We start from the raw sequence: 14281 nt of genomic DNA on the forward strand, positions 1-14281 counted from the left end.
TGCCGTTGTTGTCCTCGCAACAAGCTTCCAGCAAGTGCTCAATGATTGTTGCTAAAGAACAAAATAAGTGGAGAAAGAAGTTGAAAAACAATCTGTATTTAATGAACTTCATTTTGTCCTCTTAGTTCTTTGCTTTTTGTTGAGTTTATTATGTATTAAGCCGCTGGTTCACACACGAGCAACGGAATTTGTTGTTTTTATGTTAAATAGATTTTAATTGAATTTAAATTGCACTTTTCTGGCGTTTCTCTGTTTATAAATAATATAAACAAAATGATTGCCCTGCAAATATTTTATTTTGCTCTCCAAATTTAATTTAATTTTAATTGGAACACAAAATATTCTCGAATACTCAGTTCAGACTTTGACTCCCTTTGTGTGCGTGTGTGTGTGTGTGTTTTTTTTAAACCTGACTAAAATATAATTTAGATGTTGCTGCGGCCTGCGTCTGGTTTTTGCTAATTAAATAATATTAATTTATGTATGTGCAGTGTACATATTTTATTGTGTATTTCGACAAAGCCAACACACGGACAGAAATTGTTTTTGTTGATCGAATCGGCGGGTCTGTCACCTGTTGCTTTGTTGCTTTTTGCTGCCGCCGCTGCTGCTGCTAAATGCTTCTAAAATTCGTTTTTGTATTAAATATTTCATTGTTTTTTGGGCTCGCGTGAAGCTGTTGGTGGGAATATCTACATATATGTACATATGAACCGGTTGCTGGAGTCGCGTCGCAGTTAACACCAGTCCGCGGGAGGGGGTGCGGGGTGGTGCGCGGGGCTCTACGTCATTCGATAAGTACCAACAGATTGTCTTGCACACGTGAGAGAGTCTCACGAACATGCATTCAACATTTCCCATTTGCATTTGTGGAGCAACTATTGATTTGCTATGCAAATGTCGTTCTGCTGCTCGCATTTCAGCTACTAATTCGGAACAATCCAATTCAGATTTTCTCCTTGCTCTCTTGTATCAATCCCTGCTGAGATATGCATCTCCTTCGATTGCTTTCTATCAAATCAGAGGCGCACAGTCCATGCCGACAGGCAGGTACATATTATGTACGTAAATATGTACACAAGTATGTACATATGTATGTATGTGTGTGTGTGTGTATGCACAGCATTGTCTAGTTGTGTGAATTGAACTCAAGTGGCGCTTGGCATGCCAAATCAAATATTACCAACCCAAACCTAAGCCCAAGCCCAAGCCCAACGCAAGCTCCTTTGGGGAATCAAATTGTTTGCTTCTGTTTTGCCTAAGTTCTTGTTCCTGCCAAAAGCTTCCCCCATGAACACATATTTATGTATATGTATGGGTATGGGTACACATTTATGAGTGGAGCAAGGACAACTGAATCATGAGCCACTGATGTCTTGCGCTGCGGGAGTGGGGGCGGTGGGCGAAGCTCTGAAGACGACAGTCTGCGTGTGGGCTGCTCGTTCGCTTGCGTATGCGTCTGTGCCAGGGTCCAACTACAGTGAGACCTCGCTCTCTGCCAGGCATGGCATTGCCTGAAGTTGCCTTCATTGCTGGGGCAGCACTGTGCTTGGGTTCTTGCCTGGGGAGCCAGCGCACGCACGTCGCAAAACAACAATCCTTGTGAGCATTTCCCATTTGCAATTGTTTGTGCTGCGGTTGACAGGCGACATCCAGCCCCTTCCAGCACTAACTTGCACAACCACCCACACCCACACACCCATGCGCTGCGCTGCGCTGCACTGCGTCTTCGCCTCTCTCCTGCTCTTCTCTCTCTGTCCCTCTGTCTGTGTAACTGTTTCTGTCTCCCGCAGAGGTTCGCATCTGGGGGCCTGGGTCAATCACCCGACTGCGGCTCGTAATTGCAAAAAAGCAGCAACAGCAACAGCAACAGCAACAAAAGCGTTCAAATGTAATGTGAACAAGAAACCTTTTCTGCTCTACCCTTCTCCCTCGCCGCTTCTATTCCCTGCTCCCTCTCCTCTCTCCTGCTCTCGCTTTGTGTGTGCTTTTGCACTCGGTTTATTTGCATTTCAGGCGCGACGTAGAAAAAAATTAAAATAAATTCAAGTGCTTCGTCCCAAAAAGAACAAAAACAACAACAAATTGAGACAAAATGTTGGCGAGCAAAAGGCAAAAAAGCAATTTAGCGCGGCAGAGAGCGGGGTGGGGCGGGGGGCGGGGAGTGTGTGTTGAGGGATTATAAAAAAGAATAACAAAAGCAAGAGCAGAGCACGAAGCGACAGCCAGAGAGACAGAGAGAGACAGAGAGAGTATAAAATAAATAAATTATATAATTTGCTTTGACGTTTGCTGAACCCCCACCCCGCCGCACAGCCACAAACCCCTGCTACACCCCCTACGTTTGTACGTTTTTTGTTTACATTTTTTGTAGTTAAAGTTACATCAAGTGCCAAGCAGGGCGGCTAAGATTTAGTTGTGAACTGTGGGGCGTATACGCAATATTACGTATACGTATGCGACGCTTTAGCTCTCCCTCTCTCGCTCTCTCTTAGGTTTATAAATAGAGACACAACTGACAAAATAGATCATCCGCAGAGGATCAGTCGCTGGGCGGGCGGCTTCTCCTTTGCCATTTCGTCTTCAATTTAATTGAATGTGAAACAGCTTCTGGGCCATGCGATTACGCAGACACACAGCAAATAATAGAACCTGCACACAGCACGTCCTTGAAGCTTGCGAAAGGAATTACGCGCTCAGCAGAAGCAGCAAAAATCAGCGACAGAAAAGCGAAAAACAGGCAGCAGCCTCGCTCCTCTTCCTCTTCGACTGCCTGCTGAGTCGGTGTCAAGTGCTTGCTCCACTCTCTTGTTTGTCTTTTGCTTTGCTCTCGCCTGCAGAGTCTGTCTTTGCCGCCTGCCGCCTGCCGCCTCGACCTGCTCTAATGCTGACGCTGACGTCGTTTTTTTCTTTGCCAACATTGGGGGGACATCAGGTGGTGGCTGGCCAAAAATAGCAGCAAGCCCGAAGGCAAAGGGGGAGGACACTGCCGCAGCAAGAGAGAGAGCAGAGAGGCAGAGAGTGGCGACCCGGAACGTGGTCATTTGTGGTTTCAGTGTGCCACTTCTGTGGCTTGGGCACGTTCCGTGCTGAATTCCGTTCCGTGTGCTCTCTGATCTCTGGCTCATCTTTACATAACCTACCCGAAAAGCGGCACACGGCGCACTGAGCGTATGCGTAATGTGCTTGTAGCCAAAAGATTACGCATACGCAACGCACACTCGTCGCAATGTTAGAGCCGATCCATGGACTGGCAGCCCAACATGGCGTCAAGCTATCTGGGAGTCGCCCCGCAGCCGCTCCCTCGCCCTGCCACAATTCTCAGCCAATTAAGATTCGATTTATCGATAAACCTTTGCTCTGGCATTCCCGCATTCTTGCCCGATCGATTTGATTGCGCCTAATTTGTGGATCAAATCAGATTGCTGCAGAGCTCCAGCAGTCCAGCAGATCCCAGGAAAGTCGGTGAATGGATGGGCGTAAATACACCAAATGATTGCCGATCATTAAGTGGATGTTTGAGGACAAGGCGAGAGTCAACTGCTCTTCTGGGGCACAACACAATCGAATCATTAGCAGCTGTAGCCAAGCGATGTGCAGATTATTAATAGTCTGAATAAATATTGGATATTCGGTCTGCTCTTTGAAATGCTAGACGGCAGAGCTGCTAGATGGCAAATTTATTGTCTAGGTTAGGTTATCACTTGCTCTCGCTCAGGTTGCTGGGGTCTACGTCCACGGCTGCGTCTACGAACCAGTACAGGTTCGGCTTTGCTGCTGCTCTGCTGCTGGCTCTTCGCTGCCTCAGCTCCGGCTCTGCTCTACGCGGTTTGCCCCCTAGCGAGCTTTCAGCTTTCAGCTTCTCAGCGCTCTCTGTCTCTGGCTCTGCGTCTGTTATGCCACTCTCCCGCGCTCAGACAAATGCTGAACATCGGAGCGGGGCTGCCTGCCTGCCCGCCTGGCTGTTCTCTCAGACGCGACGTCAGCAAAAAAGAATTGTACAAAGGCGACAAAAACAACAAAAAATATAAAACAAAAAATTCAATATATATAAGAGTGAGAGAATATCAAAAGAAAATTAATAAGAAATCGCCAAAATGTACATACATTTGTACATATTTGTGTACATTTTTAAATATTCATGTACATTTTTACATATTTGCGTACATTTGTACATATTTATGTACATTTTTATGTTTAGTTATTTGCAGTGAGCTGAGCCCCTATACGCCCTGCCACCCACCACCCACCAAGCAGCCAGCACCCCCACCAGCATTCCCGCTGCCCACACAGCGATATTCCCGCCACCCCCACCCGGAAGCACTTGTGTGAGACATGCGACGCAGAAATTAATTATCAAACATAAAACAAAACAAAACACACACGCAAACATTTCGGACAACAGCCAGCGAAAATAATAATAATAAAAAAAAAACATAAAAACGCAAGAAAAACCTTGAAAAAATAAAATCGAAAAAATTCGACAGAAAAAACACACAAAAAAGATACAAAAAAAAAAACAACCAAAAACCAAAAGCAAACGTTTTTTATTGAACGAAACTTGGAATTTGACGGCGAAGCCATTCGAAAAGTGTTGCTATTATTGCCTCACTTTGCCCCCTTAAAATGTGTAATATGTTGGCAGTATTATTATTATTATTAGCTTTTAACTCCGCTCAGTTTCAGTTGTGTGTTTGTGTGCTGCGGAGGTGCTGGCTGCCGCGACAAGTTCAGGGGTTTTGCGACCCCATCACACTGTACTTTATACTACATACATACATGTAGTACGTATGTACGTATGTATGTATATGTATATGTAAAATATACTCCACCTGTCCGTCCGTCCGGCTATCAGAACGAGCACCTTGATCTCTCGCACACACACACACAGCCAGCGGGCGAGAGATGTGGAATGCTGCTGCTGGGGCATGCCCTTCCGCTTATCACGGATCTGCCCAGCCGCAGATCTTCTTCACTTTCAAAGAACCAAATATCAAGAAAAACTAGCGGAAACTAGTCTAAAGTCGGGCCCAAATGTCTGTCTTTGGGTATCCTTATGGTCGATAGAGTGTCGCATCTGATCTGATCGGATCGGATCGGGTCTCTCGGGTTTGATTATTTTGTCAAGAGGCAACAAATAAAAATACAAGCAACAAAATTAACTAAACCAAAAAAAGAAACTGGAAATTCATTAATATGTTAATTTCTTTTTTGTCTTGCCTCATTGATTGTGTCTGTATCTGTGGCTGTGTCAGTGTCTGTGGCTGTGGCTGTCTTGTGTCTGTGTCTTGAAGTTGTTGCTTTTAGCGTTGGCTAAGCAAATTTGTGAGGATTTCTGGCAAATGGGAAACATATTTCCCTTTGCCGCCAGACACGAAATGCTTCTTGCCATTGCCAAAGTTACAGTTCTCGAGTTTCGATCACGCTCCTTCGAGACGATCAAAAGGCGCGCGCGCAGCTGATTCCAAGACACAAATACATACACAAATACATACATATTCATACATTCCTACACATGTATAAGCTCACGTTTCATATTTACTGTGTGGTACAGTGAAAGCTCGCTGTGAAGCACACTCGAACGCCGCCGCTCAGCCACGAGCTTTACCTGTAAGTCGTTTGCTTGTTGTTGTATTTCTTGCTATGTTTTGGCAAATATTTTCACATTTGTTTCGTTTCAAACTTTACACAGAGCACACACACACACACACACACGAACGCACACACGTACAATAAATATAACAAAAAAGAAAAGTTGCAACCAATTGTTGTGTGTGTGTTTCGGTTGCTGCTGATGTTTCTTTTGGCTTTGGCCTCACTGTTTGACGTTCCAATTCCATTGGCTAGCATTTCGGCCGCTCGAGCGTGTTCTCTGCATTTTCGAAAACTGTTTCCGAAACACACACAGCACAGCACTCGCACGCACGGCACACACTCACAGAACAAAATACAAATAATAATAACAGTTTATGTGTGTAATAATAACAAGTAGGAGTGGGTTGGGGGCGGGCTGGTTGGTGGATTAGGAACAGAGAGAAGCCGAAAGATGGAACAGCGAGAAACAAACCGAACGAGCGTACGTCGCGACGCGTCCGTCCCGAGCCGCTACAGAAACAAAAATTAATTACATATATTGAAATCACAAACTAAACTAATCAGCCAGACCAGCAGCAGCAGAGCAGCAGAGCGGCAGAGAGGAGACCGAAGAGCGAGCGAATCAGCTGCATGAAAGCTTGCTCAAAGCGTTCGGAGAGCAGAGAACGGAGAGCGAGTGAGCGGAGAGCGCAGAGCGAAAGCAACAACCTGCGTTGCGTTCCAAAAGCTGGCTACGTCGTTGGATGTCGTCAAGAAGACCTTGGACTAAGGTTTCCGGCCGGGAAGCCGTTACATCGCTCAGATTGTTGTAGCATTTACACTATACAGCGGCAGGCAGGCAGTCAGGCAGGCAGCGTTTGCCAAAGAGAGACAGTGCGATAGATAGAGACGGAGAGAGGGCGAGAGCGAGCGGGTGAGGGAGAGAGAGCGAGCTTTTTGGCATCAGCGTGGAGAGCGTCGCGACAGTTTGTCGCTTTTTAGTCTATGAACTTGACGCTTGAATTTGATGGCACGGCACGGCATGGCATGTACACGCCTCCCCGAACAACACAAACACCACACCACACCACACACCACAGCCAACAACCGAGTTTTATAAACACAAACACATAAAGCTTGAAAAGAGCAAAAGAGCAGCAGCAGCAGCAGCAGCAACCACCGTTTGGGGGGCAAATCAAAGCGGCTGAGTAGCCGTTGCCATTGCTGCTGCTGCTGCTGCTGCTACTTATGATTATTACTGTTGTTCGCGCTGCACTGGACACAACAACAACAACAGCTACAGCAAAAAGGAGTAACTGTGAAACAGCGAGCTATGCTGGAGGCGCCACCTCGCCATCCGCTGCAGCAGGGGGGGGCCTAGGCAAAGCGACGGACGCGTCGTTGGACTTGGACTGATGCCGACTGACTGAGCGCCCAGTGGCAAGGCAAATCCTTAAGGCTGCTCCCAGTGCTTTCGCTTTCCGTTGTTGAGAAAAGCTTTTCGGCATCCCCGCCACCCAGTGTAGAGTCTGCTCCTTTTGGGAGCCCCCGAAAAACAGAAGTTGAAGTGGCCAAAAGGGCGCACACGCAGCATTTCCAAGTGCGTGGTAAGAATCGAACCATCTCGCTTGCACTCCCCTCGAGAGCCTGGCCAGGGAAAGGAGTGAGGCGCTCCTCCTCCTCGCCCGCTAGCTGGTATACGATTTCCTTTGTAATCTTGCGATAACACAATCAAAATAATAACAAGCGCCGCCGATGGGGCCCGCTAATGCGAGCTAACAAATGCTCGAGACAACAATTAGGCCCTGCGATTCCTCGCACTTCGAATTTGCAATTTACACCCAAAAATCGCATAAAAAAACACTTTTATAGTTCTCACACAGAAACTGCAGCGCGAATATTCGCAAAACAAATTGAGTTTGAGCAATAATTGTGGCATCTTTCGCAGGGTTTTTGATCCTAGGTGCTAGAAGGCATATACCCGTTTTAATGTTTAATTTTTGTTCCCAAAGCAGCTCCAAATGATGCCAAAAACGAATGATGAATTGCACGCCCAGAAAGTTCTTTTTTTAGGTCTATGCTGAACCCATTTGGTTGGTTTTTCGCAACATAAATGCTTCAATTCTTCAACTAGATCCTGAAATTAGCAGCCATCGGTTAGCTGGTCCCCTCTCCTTCCACTGCTACCCATAATTTCCACAAGAAATGCCAAACATGCCACCATGCTGCAGCCGCTCAGCCTCTCTGCTGCTGCAGTTCGCTTGTTGTCACGTTCCGTATAAGCGGATAGCCTTGAAGCGTACTTTGGTTTACCGGAAAAGGGACTTAAGCCTTAATGGAAATTGCACCAAGTGCGCGGATTAGCGGGCGGTGCAGGCAGCTGCTACATTTGCATCGTTTATTTATTTACTTACTCGCAAATGAAATAGTTAAAGGGGTGCTAGGAGTGCCTGAGGATGTCCAACTCCTCAATCATCGCGTAGATGCGCAGCTGCTTCTCGATCATGACGTCCTGCAGGTGGCCCAGCTCCTGCGGCACGTACATGGCGCCATCCATGTAGAGCGCCTTGTCCCAGGGGCACTCATCGAGGGCGGTGAGCAGCACCTCCTTGCTGCGGTCGAAGCTGGTGTACTTGTCGGACAGGCAGCGCAGGTAGCAGCGCCAGTAGAGCGAGTTCCGCCTGAGGATCTGGTACTGCTCGGCCTCGGTCTCCGATCGCTGCACATTCGTCGGCAGAAAGGTCTCGAACACGTGGATCACGCGATTCCGCGCGGCCAGCTGGAAGGGGATGTGCTGGCCCACACCAGCCTCCGCCTCCACCCCGCCCGACTGCTGCTCCAGGCTGAGGACGTAGCGGCAGCGGGCGGCCAGCACCAGATGGAGCACGGACAGAATGCCGCCCTTGGTGCGGATGAAGCGTGCGCGCTGCTTGTACCAGGGCAGCTTGTCCACGGTGGCCCAGCGTCCCAGCAGGGCCATGTTGCGCGGAAACTCCTCCAGCCCCCGCTCCAGCAGCTGCACCAGCTGCCTGCTGCTGCTGGACACAGCGCCCGGCACCTGCAGCACCACCATGTGCAGCTCCAGCAGCTGCTCGCGCAGGAAGCGATGTCGCTCGCTGCCCAGCACTTTGCCGGCGCCGAAGCGTGCCTTGAGCAGAGCGTGGAGCAGCTGATCGGCCTCGGTGGCACGGCCCAGCAGGCACAGGGCGAGGCAGTGGCAGCGCAGCCCCAGCAGCAGCTTATTGGCCGCAAAGAACTCCTCCAGCGCCAGGGTCGGCGGTGCAGCGTCGAGCAGTTCCAGCTCCGCCTGCACGAGCCTCTCGCTGTGCTGCAGCGCCGCTGCTGTGTCGGCCGCTTGCTCCGCGCTGAGCGGCGCGTGCTGCTGCAGGCAGACGCAGGTGAGCAGCTCCAGCGCCTCCTGCCGTTGATTGCGCGCGATCAGCATCTCCGCGTAGGTGGCGTAGGCGTGCATGAGGTCGGGCTGGGCGAGACGCGCCTCGGTGCTCCGCTGCCAGTCGACCACGTGCCGGAAGACGTTGAAGGCTGGCGCCGGATCGCTGTCGCCGTCCAGCGCCTCGTACTCGAACATGGCCAGCTCCGTGAAGAAGCGCGCCACCTGCCGGTTCTCCTCCTGGCGCAGCAGCTGGCGAATGCGCTGCCGCGCCTCCTTCAGGTACTCCGGGTTCAGCTTCTTCATGCGCTTGCGAATGACGAGCAGCAGCCGCTTGAAGCGGAACCACAGCAGAATGAATATCCGGCGCGAGTTCTCCTCGTGGGCAAGGGCCTCGCTGCACTTGAGCAGCAGCCCGCAGACGGTCTCCTCGTACAGATCGCTGCCCAGGAAGTGCGGCATGAAGCTGGGCGTCACGCTCATCTCTCGCGCGAGGTTGAGCAGCGCCAGCGAGAAGTTGCCGGCATGCCGCGCGGCGGTGATGTATGTGTGGCGATCCGCCAGAACGGCCAGCAGCATCTCGACCGCCTCCGACTCGCCGATCTGCTTGATGCGCGCGCACAGACGCTCCGCCAGGCAGTGGCTGCGCACCACGGGCACCTTGGTCACCTGCACGATCAGCAGATACAGATGCAGCCGATTGCAGGGCGCCTTCAGTGGGTAGACGTACGAGCAGACGTCGGCGCTGAACACCAAACGCTCCGCATCGATGTTCTCATCGGTGGCCAGCGCCGGGTAGGGCAGATAGCAGTACGCCTGGCGCAGCAGCTCGACGCGCGTCCATATCTCTGGCAGGGGCATGCCCGACTCCAGGACGACCTCCTCGTAGTCAATGAGCGGCCGCTCGCGCTCCGCCTGCGCCACCAGGCAGTCCACCTCCAGCCCCATCACATTCATCTCCAGGGCCATCTTGAGCATGGCGAACATCCGATTGCTGTGCCCCATTTGCCGCAGAAAGAGCGCGCAGTTGTGGAAGAGCTTGAGCATGATGGGGTCCGTGTCCACCGAGTCGAACCGCCTGCTGTCGTCCGTGTGGCCCAGGTGCATGCGGCGCATGCTATTCTCGTAGATGCGCAGCACATCGTTCGCGTTGCACCTCGCCATCGTGCCCTGCGTGGCCATAATCAGCGCTGTCCACAGCGTGTACTCGAACGGATTCCGCTCCAGCAACTGCTCGATCAGCAGCGCCACCTAAGGGCAGGGAATTTGGGTTCATTTTCAGTTCATTTTCGATTCCCCCCGCAAGGACTGCGCTCACCTGACTGGCCGGATACGTGGCGGAGGCCGTCTCTATGTACAGCTGTAGGATCTCCTCGTTGGAGGTGTGCTGCTCCAGGGCCAGCTTGAGCGCGTGCAGCTGCTGCTCGGAGACGGCCAGACGGTTGGCTCTGTCTGGATTGCGTCCCAGCAGCTGGTGCTGCCGCATCCAGTGCTCCAAGCGCTGCGGCTCCCTGGCCACCAGCACGCGGCACTCGTTGAGCTCCGTGCGCACCGCGTCCAGCTCTTCCGGCGTCACTTTGCTCTCCCTCTCCACACGTTTGCCATAGCGGCAGCGCTTCCAGTCCACCTTCCGGTGGTGTCCGAGCCCCTGAAAGGGCTGACTGACATCCCTGAGGCGTCGCAGCTTCGGTATGTAGCGGGGGCGGGAGAGGCGAGCCAGGCTCTTGACTGTCAGGTAGCTGGCATTGTTCTTCTTGTCCACATAGAAGCCGTCGCTGGCATCGAACTCCAGGCGGCGCAGGGGAATCTCTCTCTGTTCTCTCTGTTCCGGCGGTCGGGGGCTGCTGCCCTCCCTCGAGCTCTCCTCCTCCTCGCTGGAGCTATCTGGCGGTGAGCTGTGCGTTCCGGGTTTCTCGTCGTCTATCACCTGGCTGCCCGCGGCGAAGCTTGTGTTGTTTTTCCAGCCCTCCGTTGAGGATTCACCGGCGAATGCCGCTGCTGCCGCCGCCTGTGTGGTTTCTTCAGTATTTGTTTCTTTGACGGCTGGAGGCGGCTTTGATACGCCGCCATAGGCTGGAAACAGTGACATGCTCAGTGATTTGGAATCGTTTAATGTTTATAAATACAATAAAATAAGTGGCGGCAAACAAAGAACAGCTGGAGTAACAATCAGTGTGACAGCGGTCTTATCGACCAAATATACCGCACGACCCTCTAAAATATACCAAAGTATAACTGCCCATTTTCAAAAAATACCGTAAATATACCGTACAAAATTATATACGGGGGAATTAAAGCTGGAAAAACCATTGTTTTATATGATTGACTTTTAGCACTAACCAAATAGTATAATAGATATCCAGCTTTGAAGAATCAAAACGTCACCGCTAAATGTGCGCCTTGGAGTCCCAGGCCTCTGCCTGGAGTCCCGGCTACAAGTATTAGTGCATGTAGAACACGCAGCAGAAGCCCAAGCTACATGGGTATTAGTGTTTGTAGAGCGCGCAGCTAGAAGCTACATTTGTATAAGTTCGTGTAGCCAATGATTTTGTAGCGCTCCAAACCTCCAAGCAAGGCACTAAAATCTGCATAGCCCACCGCGTACTTATTATTTTGTATATAAATATATATATATATGTTTATATATTTATATATATATTGTATATATATATATTGTAGTAGTAATAGTAATAGATGAAGAATATATATATACTATATATATATATACTGTATATATATATTCTAGATCAGCATCAATAGCCGAGTCGATTAAGCTATGTCTGTCTGTTCGTCCGTCCGTCTGTTCCTTCCTTCGTCCGTCCGTCTGTTCTTTCCTTCCTCCGTCCGTCTGTTCCTTCCTTCGTCCATCCGACCGTCTTGTTGAGCGTCATGTGTGCACCGTCATAATATGTACATATGTGGTCAGTTGTCCAAATCTCGATTTGCCGATGGGAGACGGAGGAAAATGTGCAAGTGTTAATGTGTGTGTACATGTGCAAGGCAGCCGCCTTGCCATCAAACATGTCTCCATGTCCCGTTCCGTCAAAACTTCTTGCTTGTTCACACCGTGACTCTGAATACTCTAATGGGAAATATTTGTATCGCAAAGTCGATTGCCGCAATTCATTATTTGTATACATATTCAGATGTTAATATCCGTTACCCCTTTCACCCTAAATTATATAAAGCATATAAAGGTAACACAAAACAAATTTATTTTGATATTGAGGGGCAAGCTACTTCATAAAGTCTTGAGGGTTTTCATTTTGAATGGTATGTTAGCTCACAAGCAAAAAAAAAAAAAAAAAAGGTTTCAAGCGCTAACAATTAAAGCGCACATGAAGTCGAGAACAGAAACGACGACGAGAAGAGCAGTTGAAAAGTTGTATGAAATGAAATGAAATGATTTGTCTGTAAAAGATGGCTTTGGTAACAATGTTGATAATACGGCAGCAACGAAGTCGAGAAGCGACGGCGTTTCCATAATATGCATACAATTTTGAATAAAGCAGTATAAAATCTGCATTTAAAACAATTACAGCATTCAAATACAATAACAACTTTTATTGGTATATTTATTTTTCCAACCCCCAAGGGTCTGGCCACCAACCCCCACCCCTCATTCTGCACATGTTGCGGCAGGTCAGGTTCATACGCCAAGCCCGAAAACAAAATCAAATCATCAAAACGAATTTTCTTTCCATCACAGTTTAGGAAGTCAACGCACCAACACATATGTACATTGCTTGCAGTGTCCGTGTGAATGAAGACAAAACCGGTTTGGAGCGCTACAAAATCATTGGCTACACGAACTTATACAAATGTAGCTTCTAGCTGCGCGCTCTACAAACACTAATGCCCATGTAGCTTGGGCTTCTGCTGCGTGTTCTACATGCACTAATACTTGTAGCCGGGACTCCAGGCAGAGGCCTGGGACTCCAAGGCGCACATTTAGCGGTGACGTTTTGCTTCTTCAAAGCTGGATATCTATTATACTATTTGGTTAGTGCTTTTAGGGAACTTTGTTTTCCGATAACCAATGATAAAGACAGCTTTTGGGAGACAATTCAGCCTGTACACTTTGCATACATAAATGTACATTAAGCACATACACATACATACATACGTATATTTTAAACCGTACACATTGCAATCCCTACATACTGAATTTTTATGCATTGGCCCGGTTTCTTTAAACCTTATTTCCTGCAAAACCAAATAAAAGAGGGTCCATAAAACTAGCAACCATTATAGAAAATTGACTAATCTATCCGATAAAATTATATGATTTGTCCTGGGAGTCCTGGCAAGTTGGTAATTTTAAACAGAATCTAAAAATCAATAAATAAGACTTCCTATCAACAAAAATTCCGACTGCAAAAATACCGTACACTGGCATTGGCTCCTTTGTTTAAACAATATTTCTAAAACAAACCAGCAAAGAAGAAATCCTTAAAAAAGGCCCCCTTTATAGAAAAATAATTAATCTTTCTGTTCAAATTATATGTTCAGCCATAAGAGTTCTGGGTAGTTAGTAATATTAAACACAAATTCAAAATCAAGGAATATGACTTTCTTTCAACAAAAAGATGTTAGTTTTTTGTTTAGGCATTATTTTTAAACAAAAAAGAAGGAAAACCAATTATATAAAAAACTGACTTATCAGTTGGACACAGCTTCCATGTTTATTTCTGAAGCCGGTTGGCCAGCAATCCGCACACACATACTTATGTACATACATATGTACAAAACCAAATAAAAGAGGGTCCATAAAACAAGCAACCATTATAGAAAATTGATTAATCTATCCGATAAAATTATATGATTTGTCCTGGGAGTCCTAGCTAGCTGGTAATATTAATAGGAATCTCAAAATCGATAAATAAGACTTCCTTTCAACAAATATTTCGACTGCAAAAATACCGTACATTGGCATTGGCCTCTTTTGCTTGAACCATATTTCTAAAACAACACAGCAAAGAAGAAATCCTTAAAAAAAAAAAATGCCTTTATAGAAAAATTATTAATCTTTCTGTTCAAATTATATGTTCAGCCATAAGAGTTCTGGGTAGTTAGTAATATTAAATTTGGTGAGTTCTGGGGAGTACTGGGTAGCAACTCATATTCTTTAGGGTAGCCACTCATATTGAACACAAATTCAAAATCGAGGAATACGACTTCCTTTCAACAAAAAGTTGTTATTTTATATGTTTAGACATTATTTTCTAAAAAAAAAAAAAAGAACACCAATTATATAAAAAAACTGACTTATCAGTTGGACACAGCTTCCAGTTTATTTCTGAAGCCGGTTGGCCA

General features: G+C 47.9%; 1 protein-coding gene across 1 annotated transcript; it reads right to left on the reverse strand.

Moving 5' to 3' along the window:
- Positions 1–7966: 7966 nt before the first annotated feature.
- LOC117900558 (nuclear exosome regulator NRDE2) lies at positions 7967–11143 on the reverse strand. The gene is made up of 2 exons (XM_034810968.1): positions 10284–11143; positions 7967–10216 (listed from the first exon to the last, which is right to left on the reverse strand). Exons 1-2 carry the CDS (start codon positions 11052–11054, stop codon positions 8015–8017), a joined length of 2973 nt encoding a protein of 990 aa, XP_034666859.1. The 5' UTR covers positions 11055–11143; the 3' UTR covers positions 7967–8014.
- Between the last annotated feature and the right edge of the window lie 3138 nt (positions 11144–14281).

This window comes from Drosophila subobscura, chromosome A (assembly GCF_008121235.1).
Source record: "Drosophila subobscura isolate 14011-0131.10 chromosome A, UCBerk_Dsub_1.0, whole genome shotgun sequence".
NCBI lineage: Eukaryota > Metazoa > Arthropoda > Insecta > Diptera > Drosophilidae > Drosophila > Drosophila subobscura.